This window comes from Dasypus novemcinctus, chromosome 3, assembly GCF_030445035.2.
Source record: "Dasypus novemcinctus isolate mDasNov1 chromosome 3, mDasNov1.1.hap2, whole genome shotgun sequence".
In the NCBI taxonomy this organism is placed as follows: Eukaryota; Metazoa; Chordata; class Mammalia; order Cingulata; family Dasypodidae; genus Dasypus; species Dasypus novemcinctus.
Genome location: NC_080675.1, coordinates 1,785,653 through 1,803,009, shown reverse-complemented (window position 1 = coordinate 1,803,009; position 17,357 = coordinate 1,785,653). Strand labels below are relative to the sequence as shown.

At 42.8% G+C, this 17,357-nt stretch overlaps 1 protein-coding gene across 2 annotated transcripts in view; it reads left to right on the top strand.

Moving 5' to 3' along the window:
- TDRD9 (tudor domain containing 9) overlaps nucleotides 1-17,357 on the top strand; it is a 122,020-nt gene that overhangs the window by 59,650 nt on the left and 45,013 nt on the right. For both annotated transcript variants that reach the window (XM_071213574.1, XM_071213572.1), the window contains 3 exons: nucleotides 36-152; nucleotides 1,618-1,725; nucleotides 4,516-4,616. In XM_071213574.1, the coding sequence (XP_071069675.1) occupies nucleotides 36-152; nucleotides 1,618-1,725; nucleotides 4,516-4,616 (326 nt within the window). The remainder of the gene's footprint in view (nucleotides 1-35; nucleotides 153-1,617; nucleotides 1,726-4,515; nucleotides 4,617-17,357) is intronic.

The following is a 17,357-nucleotide window of genomic DNA, read 5'->3' as shown; positions in this document are numbered from 1 at the left end:
CTTTGCAATGTTAGATTTCACTGTGTCTTTCTTAGGTGGCTGAACTGTATGAAGAACTGAAGACTAGAATCTCTCAGTTCAACATGTATGTTGATTCCCGGCGCCCTGCCCTGGACCAGGAGTATGGCTGTAAGCAGCGGTTCATCCTCCAGGTGTGTGGGTCCTGGGCTCTTCTCCTGACTCTCTTCACGGGGGCTCGTGGTTGACCACGGGCTCACTCCTCCTTTCCGACACCAGTCAGGTCTGAAAGGAGGTTTTTGGGTTCAAAATGTTCATACTTCCTTTGGGAATTAGGAAAGACTCTTGTCTTTTTTGGTTTAGGTTACCCGTGTAACTGAGTGGGTGATTCCAGAGCCAGATCTCGTTTCCAGGGGGTGCTTCTCTGGAGTACTGTTTTAGTTTTCTTGCTGCTCACATAAATACCATGCGGTGCTTGGCTTAAACAGTGGGGGTTTATTGCCTCAGTTTTGAGGCCAGGAGAGGTCCAGAATCCAGAGCCAGTCGTCACCAAAGCACCGTGTTCTCCCAGGAGATGGTGGCGTTGTGGGGATGACTGCCGGGGACCCTTGGACCTTGGCTGCCGTCCCGTGGCACTGCCCGTGGCGCATCTCTGGCCCTCCCTGGGTCCTGCTCCTTCCAGCTCCATCCTGGGCTTCCTCTTGGTCTGGCTTCCACCCTGCTGAGAGAGGACTCTGGTAATTCCGATGGAAGCCCACCCTGACGGAGTTCAGCCGCACCCTGACTGAGGCCATCTCATCCAGAGGTCCAGTTTACAAGGGTGTACACCCACAGGAAGGGGCTACGTTGAAGGACATGTTTTTCTGGGGTGCAGAGCTCCAGGCCACCATAAGGAGCAAGTGTTACAAGTGCTCTAGAGGACATCTTTTTGTTTTTAGCTTTTAAGAAGGTGAAAATGCTTTGAATATAATTATTATTTTAACTTTGGAAGCCATGAATTCTGATTAGTAGCTTATCGGTTGGAACTGGACAGGAATTTTGTCGAGGGAAGTGTCTCCTAGAAAGGCAGATACTGCTCTCTTTTGAGGATTTCAGAGGAGGAGTGTACAGTTACTGGCTGGTGTGCGCAAACTGGATTCTAAGTAGATGCCTGTAACCTGGGCTGTGTATGGGATGAGAGCCTCCCCGTGGATACGTTGCAAACAGTATGTTTTGGTTGAAGGAAAGACTCTGCAGGGTGCTTTTTAGAAGGGGTGTTGGAAGCTCGATGGCTGTCCCAGGTCTCATCACTCCGGGTGGAATTTGTCTAAATGGGAAAGAAAGGGCCTGGCCCCACACAGTCAGTGGGGAGGGGAGAAAGTAGAGAAAAATCGGCCAACCCTTGATCAAGTACCTGCACAATTGCTGATAGCCACGCTTTAATACACCGTTTTCCCAAACCACGTTCTGAGAAGTCCTCAAGCACCTTTGAAGGGTTGCATATGAAGTATTTCTGTTTATAGTTAAGTAACCAGAACTGTGACTTTCTGCTTGATTGGTGAAAGGTCTGGTTTTTTATATTTTTATAGCAGTCATACCATTCTAGGATGAGATTAGTATATTGGTGAGAATAACTGATGAATAATGTCTTTACTTCATGAAAATAAGTTTCTTTTCTAGGTTGTACTGGCAGGTGCTTTTTATCCAAACTACTTTACTTTTGGACAGCCTGATGAGGAAATGGCTGTAAGGGAGCTGGCTGGCAAAGACCCAAAGACAACCGTTGTGGTAGGTAGAATCACAAGATGCCTCCCAGCCGAGGACTGATGGAGCGCTGGCTTTCAGCTGGAGCTTCGTTTTGGTGGCTGATACAGAACATCTTATTTCTCTAATTGTTTTATTTTAATAAGTATTGAGTGATATTACGGCATTCTTAACCTTTTCAGTTGCATCTGGTTCTTCCTTTTGTTCCTTTTTTAGCCCAAACCTAAATGAAAGCCCTGCGAAATTATATGTTCATGAGAAATGCTAATGTGATCATGTGCCGTTTTGAAGGCACTCTATAAGTTTAAGCACATTTTGTTAATTAATGGTTTCATTTTATGCACAATAAACCATTATTGGTTTGCAGCTGAGTACTATGGTTTAAACTGGTTATCCCCAGACTAGATCTGGATGTTGAGCAGAATCACCTAGAATGCTTATCATATTTATTTATTTTAAACTCAGATTTGAGTGGCCCATACCTTGAAATCCGAACTAGAATTTTAGAAGCTTTGGCCTTGAAATTGGCATGAAATAGCAGTGCTTCAGGTGCTTCTGCTGAGCAGCTCCAGCCCTGTGCCGACTCAGCCTGGGCTTAAGCCTGTGCTGACGCCTGGGCAGCACTGTGGCTCACAGGTGGGAGCAAGCCTTCGGCAGTGGGTGTTGTACAGATGCCTTGGTTCCATTTCCAGCCTGTGTCTAATGAAGGGGGGTGAAGGCACCTGGCAGGTTCCTGTGGATTCCTGTCACCTTATACCACCAGAGTGCTATGAACCTGGACATAAAATGGATCCAAGGCAGAAGGCCATGATTCCTAGAGCCTAACCCAGGATTCATTGGAAGAGGGCTAAAAGGTGCCTGAGCCGAATTGAGAAGGGCAGCTGAGGTGCAGTTTGCACTGACAGGATTTTAATGGAAAAGGTGTCATTAGCTTTTTATCACAGTTGAGGATAATTTGGCTGGGACCCCTGTTCTCCTTGTTCATCAGGGTCAGTTAAGCTCTTCTGGTGGCTCCAAAATGGCCCTTCCTGGGAAGTAGATGTGGCTCAACAGATTGAGCATCCACCTACCATATAGAAGGTCCAAGGGTTCGATACCCAGGGCCTCCTGGCTCATGTGGTGCTGCGTGCAAGGAGTCCTGGCCCCTGCAGGGATGCCCCCGCGTAAGGGTGCCCACGCGCAAGGAGTGGCCCCCATGCAATGAGAGCCGCTCTGCGGGAAACCGCAGCCTGCCTGGAAGTGGCGCCGCACACTGAGAGCTGATGCAGCAAGATGACACAACAAAAAGAGACACAGATTCCTGGTGTCACTGATGAGAATACAAGTGGACACAGAAGAACATACAGCAAATGGGCACAGAGAGCAGACAATGGGGGGAGAGGGGGAAGGGAGAGAAAGAAAGAAATCTTTAAAAACAAACAAAAAAACAAGCAAAACGGCACTTCCACTCTCAGCCCTTCATGGTGTTCTTTCCCAGCGGTGCCCTTGCGGGAAATCTGGCAGGACTTGCTCCCACTTGAGCTGTGTCTGTGTCCTTCAGCCGCCAGGCGGCTTGCTCACCATGCAGTCTGGGGGCCAGAAAGTTACCTGCCATGTGCCTAGTAAACACGCAGGAGTAGCCCTGGGGCGACAGGTCCTGTGCCAGGGCCTTTTTGTCCTTTCTTCCTCGGGCCTTCTGGAAGCCCTTTGAGTTGGGGGTTTATTTTTATTGTCCTTATTCCATCAGTGTGCTAGTTGAGACTTGGGTCGATGGGGGTGACAAGGACAGCCCCTGCTTTCACCCACTCGGTGCCTCTCACGATGCTGGTGTAGCCCTGAGATCATCAGGACCTAGTCACAGGGCAGCGGGCAGAGCCAGAGCTAGGAGCACAGACCACCTGACTGCATGTGGAGAGCACGGAGTGCTGGGAGTGAGCTGCGTCCGTCCAGTTCAGTGCATGGTCAGGAGACAGCCTGCGCTAACCAGTGCGGCCTTTACTGTAAGGCTGAAGTTCTCCTGCTAATAAGGGACATAGATGTAACATACTGTATTACCTTTTTTTTTGTTTTAAAGATTTATTTTTTTATTTATTTCTCTCCCCGTCCTTCCTCCCACGCCCCCAGTTGTCTGTTCTCTGTGTCCATTCCTGTGTCCGCTTGGATTCTTGTCAGTGGCCCTGGGAATCTGTGTCTCTTTTTTGTTGTGTCATCTTGCTGCATCAGCTCTCTGTGCGTGTGGTACCACTCCTGGGCGGGTTGTACTTCTTTTGCTTGGGGCGGTTCTCCGTAAGGGGTTGACTCCTTGTGCATGGGACTCCCCTATGCAGGGGACACCCCTGTGTGGCACGGCACTCCTTGCGTGCATCAGCGCTGTGCGTGGCCAGCTCATCACACGGGTCAGAGGCCCTGGGTGTGAACCCTGGACCTCCCACGTGGTAGGCGGAGCCAAATCTGCTTCCCTACTGTGTTGCTTTCAATACTTAAGTGCTACCTTATTCCGTATCTAGAAATGTTAAGTCCTAACATTTGGCATTCAGCCAACTTAATCACTTTAAAGTAAAATGGAAAGGAAGAAATCGGAAGTCTTAATTCTTCTGATTTGGACTGTTGAACTAATTTTAACAGGGGAAGAACTAGCTTTCATTTAACGTTTGTTTATTATTCAAGTTTAGTGATACCTTAAAGCCGTTAGTCTTTAAATACACTGAGCTAATCTATGCTTCTGAGAACTGAAATGTGTGCAGCGGCTTCAAGCTCAGTAGTATGAGAACTATTTTGGAGTTCTGGTGTTAACCTGCTGTAACTAATACTCCTCATGTTTTACATGTTTTACAGTTAAAGCACATTCCTCCGTATGGATTTCTCTACTATAAACAGCTACAGTCTCTTTTTAGACAGTGTGGTCAAGTAAAATCCATTGTATTTGATGGTGCAAAGTAAGTAGTATATTTCTGTAATCAGCTGTATTTATGAAAGAGCCATAAAGTTATAAATGTTCTCAGAAGCCAGTTTTTAAAACTATGTGTGGAATAAGCTTCTGCAAACTGCTCTCAGTGTGCCTTTGGTTGATCTTGTTGTCAGTGGCTGTTTGTCTTCTCTTCTGGCTAAGCGACCCGTGAAAGGCGCTGAGCTCTGTGGTCAGTGATCTGAGGCCAGGAGCTTCCCGAGTGGGACCACAGCTCTCAGGGGCCTCTGAGGATGTCCAGGTTTTCATACAAGGCACGAGTATGACGGTATTTTGTAGGCTCTAAGGACGCCCCTAAGACAGAGTTTATCTGCTTCTTTATTTAGAACATATTTGTTCTAAAGATTTTGGGAAGACAAACACTGTAATAACTCAGTTATAAATCTGGCTTTATTTTAATTGGAGATAAGGAACCAATGGCATGTTTTAGAGTCTGAATTTTTATTTTTACTATGAATTTTTATTTTTAAGAGTTTTAGTTTGTACACAGAAAAGACTATTTACAGTTTTAATTGTTAGTTTTTTTTAAATTAGAGAAGTTATAGGTTTATAGAAAGATCATGCAAAAATGCAGCGTTCCCATATATCCACCCCATTTTTAACATAGAGTTTGAGAGGTGAAGAATTTTCTTATTAGTTTGTTGGTTTTTGGTTTATTATTATTATCGAAATAACAAAAATGTTCTAATAATGATAGAAATGATGAATGCACATCTGATTATACCAAATACCATGGATGAATTGTATGCTGTATTAATACATATCAGTAAAATTTATTTAAAAACAATGCAGAGTTCCCACTTTTAACATTATTCGTTAGTATGGTACCTTTGTTACAGTTAACAAGAGGTTATTATTATAATTGTGCTTTTAACTATAGTCCATAGTTTACATTAGGATTCACTGTTTTGTACAGTCCTGTGGGTTTTTTTGGTTTTTGTTTTTAATCTTTGTTCTGGAAACCTATATGCCACCTAAAATTTCCCATATTAATCACATTCAAATGAGTAATTCAGTGCTGTTAATTACGTTGACAGTGTTGCATTACCATCACCTCTATACCTTAACAAAACTTTTCTGACAACCCAAATAGAAACTCTATACAATTAAGCATTAATTTCCCTTTCTCTACCCCAACCCCATCCCCTGGAAAGCCTGTATTCTAGTTTCTGATTCTATGAATTTACTGATTCTAATTATTTCATTAGGGATATAATGCAATATTTATCCTTTTGTATTTGGCTTATTTCACTCATCAAGTGTCTTCAGAGTTCATCTATATTACATGTTTCAGAACTTTGTTCCTTTTCATAGCTGAATTAATATTCCCTTCTATGTATACAACACATGTTCTTAAAAAGACGTATTTATTTCCTGCCACCTCTTGAACTCACTGTCTGCTCTCTGTCCATTTGCTGTGCATTCTTCTGCGTTTGCTTGTCTTCTCTTCTTGTCTTCTCTTTAGGAGGCACTGGGAACCAACTCTGGGACCTTTCAATGTGGGGGAGAGGCACTCAATCGCCGAGCCACCTCAGCTCCCTGGTTTGTTATGTCTCTCACTGTTTCTCCTCTGTGTCTCTTTTTGTTGCGTTGTCTTGTTTCATCAGCTCTCTCCGTGGGCCTGCCAGCTCCCCATGCCATGTGGTCCAGCTTGCTTTTCACCAGGAGGCCCTGGGAATTGAACCCAGGACTCTCCATATTGTAGACGGGAGCCCAGTCCTTTGAGCCAAGTCCACTTCCCTGTCTACCACATTTTGTTTATCCATCCTTCTGTTAATGGACACTTGGGTTGCTTCCATTCACATTGGCAATTGTGAATAATGCTGCTATGAATATTGGTGTTCAAATATCTGTTTGAGTTCCTGCTTTCAGTTCTTTTGGATATATACCTGAAAGTAAGAGTGCCAGGTCCTAGGGAGATTTATACTTAATTTACTGAGGAACTGCCAACCTGTTTTCCATAGCAGCTGTACTATTTTACATTTCCACCAACAGTGAGCAAGTGTTCCTAGTGTTCCTATTTCTCCATATCCTCTCCAGTGCTTATTTATTTTATTTTTTTAAATTATAGCCATTCCAGTGGGTATGAAATAGAATGTCATTTTGGGTTGATTTTCATTTTTCTACTGTTGAGCATCTTTTCATGTAATTTTTACCCATTTCTCTATCTTCCTTGGAGAAATATCTCTTCAAGTGTTTTGCCTATTTTATATATATATATATATATATATGTATTTTTTTAAAGATTTATTTATTTCTCTCCCTTCTACCCACCCCCCCCAGTTGTCTGCTCTCTGTGTCCAGTTGCTGTGTGTTCTTCTGTGACCACTTCTATCCTTATCAGCGGCACTGGGAATCTGTGTTTCTTTTTGTTACATCATCTTGTGTCAGTTTTCCGTGTGTGCGGCGCCATTCATGGGCAGGATGCACTTTCTTTCGCACTGGGCGGCTCTCCTTATGGGGCGCACTCCTTGTGCGTGGGGCTCCCCTACGCGGGGGACACCCCTGCGTGGCCCAGCACTCCTTACGCGCATCAGCCCTGCACGTGAGCCAGCTCCACACGGGTCAAGGAGGCCCAGGGTTTGAACCGCGGACCTCCCATGTGGTAGGCGGACACCCTATCCTTTGGGCCAAGTCCGCTTCCCTATATATGTATTTTAATTAGAGAATTCACTTTACAAAACAATTACAACACCCCTCTGCTAATGCCTTACCTTGTTGTGGAACATCTGTTACAGATTATGAATGAGAATCGTCAGATTATTACCACTAACTATGGTCTGTAACATACACTTGGTATATTTTTCCTATACCCCCTTATTATCAACACGTATCAGTATTGTACATTTGTTATAGCTCATGAGAGAACTCTCTCATCAAAACCATTCCATCTTCCACCACGTGTTCACTGTGTTATTCAGCATCTTGCATGTGTACAATCTATCCAAGGTATACACTCAGTGGCTCTTACTTTCATCACAGAATTGTGCAGTCATCATCTCAGTAAACTTTTGAATGTCTTCCTTAGTCCAAAAGAAAAATTTTCATATCCCCCTATTAACCTTTAGCATTTATACAATGACCTTCTTTGACATTGATGCAAGAATATTACAATATTGCTGTTAACTGTAGTCCATAAGGTACATTAATTGTATTTTTCCCATGCACCACTATATTCTTACCACCTTGTAATAGTGACGTACACTTGTTCTAGTTCATAAGAACATTATTGTATTTCTATTTTTTTTTTAAAGATTTATTTTTCATTTCTCTCCCCTCCCCCCCTGCCCAGTTGTCTGCTCTCTGATCCATTCATTGTGTGTTCTCCTGTGTCTGCTTATGTCAGCAGCACCCAGCATGTATGCCTCGTTTTTTTTTGTTGTTGTGTCATCTTGCTGCGTCAGCTCCCTGTGTGTGTGGTGCCATTCCTGGGCAGGCTGCACTTTTTTCGTGCTGGGTGGCTCTCCTTATGGGGCGTACTCCCTGCACATGGGGCTCCCCTACACGGAGGATACCCCTACGTGGCACGGCACTCCTTGAGCGCAGCAGCACTGCGCGTGGGTCAGCTCATCACACGGGTCAGGGGGCCCTGGGTTTGAACCCTGGACCTCCCATGTGGTAGGCAGATGCCCTGTCTGTTGGGCCAAATCCACTTCCCTGTTTCTACTCTTAACCGCAATCCTTATCCACCTCTGGGTTTACTATGTTATTCAGCCCCTAGATTATTCTCTGGCTTTCTTTTAGTAGACATTCACATCACTGGGCTACTTTAGCCACAGTCCCGTTTACAGACTAGCCATATTAGATATACTCAATTATAATGTGTGTTCCCATCATCCGTTTCCATACTTTTACAGTCAAACTAATTTGAAAATTCTACATACATTAAGCGCATTAGTACCCCTTCTCAGCCCTCATCCTTTCTCCTGGTATTTTATACTCTAGGCTTAAACTCTATGTGTTTATTCTTTGTATTTAGTTCTTATTAGTGAGACCATACAGTCTTTGTCCTTTTATGTCTAGCTTATTTTGCTCAGCTTAGTGTCCTCAAGGTTCATCCATGTTTTCAAGTTTGTCTCAGTTTCATTTCTTCTTACAGCAGCATGGTATTCCAGCGTATGTATGTACCACATTTTGTTTATCCATTCATCAGTTCATGGATTCTTGTGTTGCTTCCATCTTCTGACAGTTGTGAATAATGCTGCTAAGAACATTGGTGTGCAAATGTCTGTGCGCATCACTATTTTCATTTCTTCTGGATATATTCCTAGCAGAGGGATTGCCAGATCATACGGCAGTTCTATGTTTAGCTTCTAGAGGAACCGCCAAACTGTCTTCCACAGAGGCTGCCCCAGTCTACATTCCTACCAACAGTGAAGGAGTGTTCCCATTTCTCCATATCTTCTCCAGCCCTTATTTTTCCTTTCTAACAAAATAACAGGGAAGTGGACTTGGCCCAAAAGATAGGGCATCCACCTACCCCACGGGAGGTCCGCGGTTCAAACCCCAGGCCTCCTTGACCAGTGTGGAGCTTTCCCATGCTCAGTACTGATGTGCGCAAGGAGTGTCCCCCGCATAGGGGAGCCCCACGTGCAAGGAGTGCACCCCGTAAGGAGAGCCTCCCAGCACGAAAGAAAGTGCAGCCTGCCCAAGAATGGCGCCACACACACAAAGAGCTGACGCAGCAAGATGATACAACAACAAAAAAAGTGAGACATACATGCTGGGTGCCGCTGACATAAGCAGACACAGGAGAACACACAGTGAATGGACTCAGAGAGCAGACAAGTGGGCGGGGGGGAGGGGAGAGAAATAAATAAAAAATCTTAAAAAAAATAGCCATTTTAGTGGCATGAAATGGTGTCTCATTATGATTTCATTTTCATTTCCCCAACTTTTACACACCTCTGTGTATTTTTTGGCCATTTCTATATCTTCTTTGGAGAAATAGCTGTTCAAGTCTTTTGCCTGTTTTTAAGTTTGATTGTTTCTCCTTTTGTTGTTGAGTTGTGAGATTTTTAAATAAATTCTGAATATTAAATCCTTGTCAGATATGTTGTTTTCAAATATTTTCTCCCATTCTGTAGGTTGTCTTTTTTTAATGATGAAGTTCATTGCACAAAAGTTTTAAATTTTGATAAAGTCCCTTTGATTTGTTTTTCTTTCATTGCTTATGCTTTGGGTATAAAGTCTAAAAAACTATAGCCTAATACAAACAAGGTCCTGAAGATGCTTCCCTACATTTTCTTCTGGAAGTTTTATTGTTTTGGTTCTTACCTTAGGACTTTGATCCATTTTGAGTTAATTTTTGTGCATGGTATGAGATAGGGGTCCTTCTTCATTGTTTTGCACATGGTCACCCAGTTCTCCCAGCACCATGTTGAAGAGACTATTTTTTCCCAATTGAGTAGACTTGGCACCCTTGTCAAAAATCACGTGGCCATAGTTGTGAGGGTCTAATCTTGAGCTCTCTGTTCCGTTCCATTGGTCTATAGGTCTGTTGTTGTGTCAGTACCATGCTGTTCTGTTTTTTTTGTTTTGTTTCATTTTTTCCTAGAAAATCAAAGCCACCCTTAATTAAAAGGAGTTAACTGGCTGTCTGAGGAAACAATGCGATGTGTGGTAGCCATTCTGAACTTAGAAAGGGTCTGGTAAACTCCCTGTGGACTGCTGCTCAACTTAGGCCATGTGTGCAATCAAGTCTCAAGGGTGGTTTCACCCACCACCCAGAACTTCCCTGGGTCTGCACGGCACAGGGACTAACTCCTGTCACGTCCAGAGAGGAGCTGGAAGTCAGGGCAGACAAAGTTTATGTCCTTTGGGAGCTTATCCAGGAACCCTCTACACCATTAACCACCTTTAAAACAGCGGAACCAAAAGAGGGCCCAGACAGGCCTTAAAATTTACCCTTCTCCAGCGGGGGCTTGGGGCACCGCTCACTTACTTTTCTCCTGGCTGGCTTGCCAAAGGAAACTGGGGAAGCGTTGGGTTCTTCTAGGTTCTTGGCTATGATGCATGAATGAATTTATGAACATGCCCATTTAGTTAGGCCAATAAAAAGAATTTATTGGGAATTTGGGGAAAGAACAGAGCTTGCTGAGAAATGGGAAAGATGGAAATACATGCCAAGATTTGGTGTGGGCTTCTCTAGGCAGAGAGGGCCCCCCCATGCTGTTTTTTTTTCTTTTAATTTTTGTTTATTTCTCTCTCCTTCCCCCCTGCCCCCTCCCCAGTTGTCTGTTTCTGTGTCCATTTGCTGCGTAGTCTTCTTTTTGTCCGCTTCTGCTGTTGTCAGTGACACGGGAATCTGTGTCTGTTTTTGTTGTGTCATCTTGCTGTGTCAGCTCTCCGTGTGTGTGGCACCATTCCTGGGCAGGCTGCACTTTCTTTCACACTGGGTGACTCTCCTTATGGTGCGCACTCCTTGCACGTGGGGCTCCCCTACGCGGGGGACACCCCTGTGTGGCACAGCACTCCTTGCGCGCATCAGCACTGCGCATCAGCTCTGCATGTGGGCCAGCTCAAATGTGGTTTGAACCACGGACCTCCCATGTGGTAGACAGACACCCTATCTGCTGGGCCAAGTCCGCTTCCCCCCAATGCTGTTTTGATCGCCATGACTTTGCAATAAATTTTAAGATTGGGAAGTGTGAGTCAACAGCTTCATTTTTTTAAAAACTTTATTTCAACTTCAAAAAATAAAACAACAGACAAAATGCAGCATAATGGATTCTAGAAGCATTACTTTAAAAAACTTCTGTTTGTGCATATTTATCTTAATCCTAAAAATAAACTCATTTCTCTAGTGTTCTGAAAGATGAATAAATGAGCACAGATTAGTTCAATGACATGACCAAGATGTTCTCGTTAATGAAGAAAATGGAAAAAAAAACCTTAATCATATTTACTTCTCATAAAACCAAATCCCATATTCTTTTTTTAACCTTCAGCATGATATTGTACCATCTTTGCCTTTAGTATAAAAATATTACAATAATACTGTTACCTCTAGTTTGTAAATTATATTAATTGTATTTTTCCTATATATTACCATATTCCTAACTCTCTGAATAGAGGAGCATTCTTGTATTTGTACTGTTAATCACAATCCTTATCTACCACCGAAGTCACTATCTTAATTATCCCTAGATCATCATCTAGCTGTCTTTCAATTAACATTATCCTCCCTAGTCTACCCTTTTAGGCACAATCACATTTATAAATCAGCAGTGTTAGTTATGCTCTTTAAAAAAAAAAAAAAGATTTATTTAATGTATTTATTCCCCCCATCATTGTTTGCAGCCACTATCTGCTCTCTGTGTCCATTTGCTGTGTACTCTCTGTGTCTGTTCATCTTCTCTTCAGGAGGTCCCTGGGAACTGAACCCAGGACCTCCCATGTACGAGAGGTGCTCAGTCATCCAAGTTAGCTCAGCTCTCTGGTTTGTTGTGACTCTCATTGTCTTTCCACTTTGTGCCTCTTTGTTGCATCATTCTGCTGCGACAGCTCATTGCGCCTGTCCATTATACCTACCTGTCATGCCAGCTCACCTCCAGGAATCCCTAGGAACCAAATCCAGGATCTCCTATGTGGTAAGCAGAAGTCCAATTGCTTGAGCCACATCTGCTTTGTCATTATACTCATTTTAATTTGTTACCATCAACTCTGTCCATTTCCACCTATTTTATTTTCTCCCCCCACCTGTGGCTTTTTGTGTGCTGTCTGCTGTGTCCATTTGCTATATGTTCTTCTGTGTCTGTATTTATTTTATTTCCCCTCCCCTCTTGCAGCTTGCTTGCTGTCTGCTCTCTGTGACTCTTTGCTGTGGGCTCTTCTGTATTCTTGCTTGTTTCCCTTCTTTTTTTGTTGTGTCACCTTGCTTAGTCAGCTCTCCATGGTGTCTGCAGGGTGGGTGGCACTCCACAGTGTGCAGGCGAGCCTGCCTTCACAAGGATTCCCAGGTCTCGAACCGAGGACCTCCCATATGGTAGACAGGAGCTCATCTGATTGAGCCACAGCCACTTCCCTCCACCTATTTTTAATCAACCTTATTAAACATTTCATATACATTCAACATCAACTCCCCCTCCTCAACCCACATTGTCTCCTACTAACCTATACTCCGCAGTTTAACGCCGTAAGTTTACTCATAGTATTTAGTTGATATCAGTGAGACCATACAATATTTATCCTTTTGTGTCTGGCTTATTTCACTCAACATAATATCCTTAAGACTTACCTGTATTATCATATGTATCCCAAATTCATTTCTTCTTACAACTGGTTCTAGTTTTTGTTTTTAGGTCCTTGATCCATGTTAGATAGGAATCCTCTTTCTTTTGGATATGAATATCCAATTCACCCAGCACCATTTGTGGAGTAGTCTGTTATGGCCCAGCTGAGTGGGCTGACAGTCTTGTCAAAGATCACTTGACTGTAGATGTGAGGACCTATTTCTGAACATTCAGTTTGGTCCCATTGGTCTATCTGTCTATCATTATACCAGTACCATGCTGTTTTAACCACTGTAGCTAAGTAATAAGCTTTAAAGTTAGGAAGTGAGAGTTCTCCAACATCATTCTTCTCTTTAAAGATATTTTTGGCTATTCGGGGCCCTTTTCCTGCCAGATAAATTTGGTAATTGACTCTTCCAATTCTGCAAAAAGGCTCCTGGAATTGTTATTGGGATTGCTTTCAATCTGTAAATCAGGTTAGGTAGAATTGATATCTTAATGATATTTAGTCTTCCAATCTTTGAACATGGAATGTCTTTCCATTTATTTAGGTATTCTTTGGTTTCTTTTAACAGTGTTTTGTGGTTTTCTCAATTCAGATCCTTTATGTCCTTGGTTAAGTTTATTCCTAAATAGTTGATTCTTTTAGTTGCTATGGTAAATGGAATTTTTTTTCTGACTTCCTTCTCAGTTTGCTCATGAGTAGTATAGAGAAATGCTATTAATTTTTGTGTATTAATCTTGTATAGGGTCATATCAACGAATAGCGATAGTTTTACTTCTTCCTTTCCTATTTGGGTGCCTTTTATTTCTTTTTCTCACCTAATTGCTCTAGTTGGAACTTCTAGCACAGTATCGAATAACAGTGGAGTCTGTGAGCATCCTTGTCTTGTTCCCATGCTCAGCAGGAAAGCTTTCAGTCTTTGACCACTGAATACAATGTTAGCTAAAGGTTTTCCATGTATGCACTTTATCATATTGAGAAAGTTTTCTTCTATTCCTACCCTTTGGAGTGTTTTTATTAAGAAAGGATTCTATATTTTGTCATATGCCTTTTCTGCATCAATTGAGATGATCATGTGATATTTCTTTCTCAATTTAGCAATAATGATGTATTACACTGATTAATTTCCTGGTATTGAACCATCCTTGCATACCTGGTATAAAACCCATGTGATTGTGCTGTATAATTCTTTTAATGTGCTTTAATTTGGTTTGCAAGTATTTTGCTGAGAATTTTTGCATCTATGTTCATTAGAGAAATTGGTTTAAATGTTAGATACAGAATACATAGAAATTTAGAAAAATTAAATAAAGGAAAAGTAAATTGGGATATCGAAGAAATGAAAAAATGAAAAAGCTACAGGTGTTGCCCTGTATGTACAGTGGCAAGGCAATTTCTTCCATTTCTTCCTCAGTGTCTACCTCCTCTCTCTCTCCCTCCCTCTCCCATTCTCTTCCCCCTCTCCCCCTCTTCCCCCTCCCCCTCCCCTCTTTCTTTTTCTTTCTCTCCCCCTCTCCCCCTCTCCCCCCTCTCCCCCCTCTCCCCCTCTCTCCCTCTCTCCTCTTTTCTTTTCTTTTCTTTTCTTTTGAGATTATTAAGTTTCTCTTGACATAAGTTTTAGGTCACAGTAATTCACATATACAATACATGGTACTCCCACATATACAATATCAAACCCTTTGTCCCTTCCCCAAAAGTGATCTTTTTACATGTTCATACTATGTTTGCTGCAGCTAATGTAAAGATTTTGAAACAATAGCTTTCAAACGTGGTTCCATTTGGCTTTACATCATGGTTTATATTTTAGACTATAAAATTTTCTAAATTTTTAGTTATCTTATGTTTTACATTATGGTTTACATTTTAGCCTATAGACTTATACATTTTTGGTGTAATTTAACATGACCTGTATCCATCATGGCATGATCCTGTGGAACACATCCATTGCCCCACAGTTACCCTGCTTCCATGTATTCAACACCTCTTTCCCCCTCCCCTCAGGGCCCACCATGACAATCAATCTTTAGTACTTGAGGGACCATATTCAGAGATAATTGCAACAATGTTGAGGGCTTCACATACTTGACTGCCCTAACCCATTGGGAGTCACAGATTCTCTCAAGAGATACAGTTCCCTCTGTTTGAGAACATCAGTCCTCCCCAGGATGTGGGTGTACCTTCACTCACATTGTATGGGTCTCCACCCAATGATATAACCCACTATGACAAAATAAGCACTCACTCCCCAGAAGCTTGCCCTGTGTCAGATGACCCCCACTTAAGCATCCCCAACATGCAACCTTCCATATTACATTTTCTAAAGAGTTTTCTCTGCACCACAATTTCAAACACATACATGACAATCTCCCGTGATCAAATGTTCCCCTCACCCTCTCCCCAATTTCTTGGGCAATCTGACCCATCCTCCCATCCCTAGCACCCCTAAAGCCCACACAGCCCCACCCAAAGTCAGCCCTATGCCCCCAATTAATTAATTATTTCCCCTTCCCCCTTGTGGCTTGCTTACTGTCTGCTCTCTGTGTCCATTTGCTGCAGGCTCTTCTGCGTCTTTTTTCCCTTGTCTCCCTTTTTTGTCACGTCACCCTGCTGCGTCGGCTCTCCACAGTGCCTGCGGGCCGGGCGGCACTCTGCAGTGTGTGGGCCAGCCTGCCTTCACAAGGAGGCCCCGGGAGGCAAACCGAGGACCTCCCATATCGTAGATGGGAGCCCAGCTGATTGAGACACAGCCACTTCCCCCTCTCAGGAGCTTTTATTTCTGCGGGGTCAGTGGTGATGTCCCCCTTCTCAATTCCGATTTTATTTATTTGCATTTTCTCTTTTTTTTTCCTTTGTCAGTCTAGCTAAGTGTTTGTTAATTTTGTTGGTCTTCTTGAAGAACCAACTTTTGGTTTTGTTGATTCTTTCTATTGTTTTTTTAATTCTCCATTTCATTTATTTCTGCTCTAACCTTTGTTATTTCTTTCCTTCTGCTTGCCTGGGGATTCCTTTGCTGTTCTTTTAGGTCCCTTTTATTTCTTTTTCTTACCTAATTACTGTGCACCTAGTGTGCTGTTAGGTCTTTGATTTTAGCTTTCCTTTTTAAATATAGGTGTTTTGGACTATAAATTTCTTCTCAGCACTGCTTTTCCTATATTCTGTAAGTTTTGATATGTTGTGTTCTTGTTTTCATTCATCTTGAGATATTTACTGATTTCTCTTGCATTTTCTTTGGCCTGCTGATTAAGAATGTATTGTTCAGCCTCCATATATTTGTGAATTTTCCCTTTTTCTGCCTGTTATTTCCAGCTTCATTCCATTATGGTCAGAGAAAGTGCTTTTCAAAATTTGTTGAAATCTGACTTATGACCCAACATACTGTCTGTCCTGGAAAAAGATCCATGAGCACTTGAGAAGACTATATAGCCTGCTGTTTGGGGGCATGATGTTCTATAGATGTCTGTTAGATTTAGTTCATTTATCATTATTGTTCAAGCTCTTTGTCACCTTATTTATCCTCATCCAGATGTTTTGTCCAGTGAGAGCGTGGTGCATTGAAGTCTCCAACTCTTACTGTAGAGACATCTGTTTCTCCCTTCTGTTTTTCCAGTGTGTGCCTTGTATATTTTGGGGCACCTAGGTTAGGTATGTAAATCTTTATTGTTTCTTCTTAGTGAATTTTCCCTTTTATTAATGTATATTGAAGGAAGTAGAGTGGCTCAACCGATAGAGTGTCCGTCTACCATATGGAGGGTCCAGGGTTCGATCCCCAGTGCCTCCTGACCTGTGTGGTGAGCTGGCCCACGTGCAGTGCTGCCGTGCACAGGGAGTACCGTGCCGTGCAGGGAGTACCATGCCGCGCAGGGGCACCCCTACACAGGGGCGCCCCACATGCAAGGAGTGCACCCCGCAAGCGAAGCCACCCTGCGTGAAAGCAGCCTGCCCAGGAATGGCACTGCACACATGGACAATGCAGCAAGATGACGCAATAAAAAAGAGATACGGTTTCCCAGTGCCGCTGGATAATGCAAGCAGATGCAGAAAAACACAGCCAATGGACACAGCAGACAATGCAGGATGGGGGAAAGGGAGAGAACATAAATAAAAATAAATCTTAAAAAATATATATATGTATATTGAACTTCTTATTCTTATAACAGTTTTGCATTTAAAATATATTTTGTCCAATATTAATATTACTACTCCAGATCCCTTTTTTAAAATTAGTATTTGCATGGAATATCTTTTCCACCCTTTCACTTTCAACCTGATTGTGTCCTTATGTCTGAGCTGCATCTCTTGTTGACAGTGTTATGCTGAAGATAAAATAAACAGACTTGAAAAGGGGTGCAGAGGACGTTTACTGAGCTAAAATTGTGTTAATGCAGGAGCAGCACCAAAAGAGGTTTCTGCTCCGAAGGGTGAGCTGGGGGAGCAGCTTACATGGCTGTGACTGAAGCAGAGGGAAGGTGTGGGG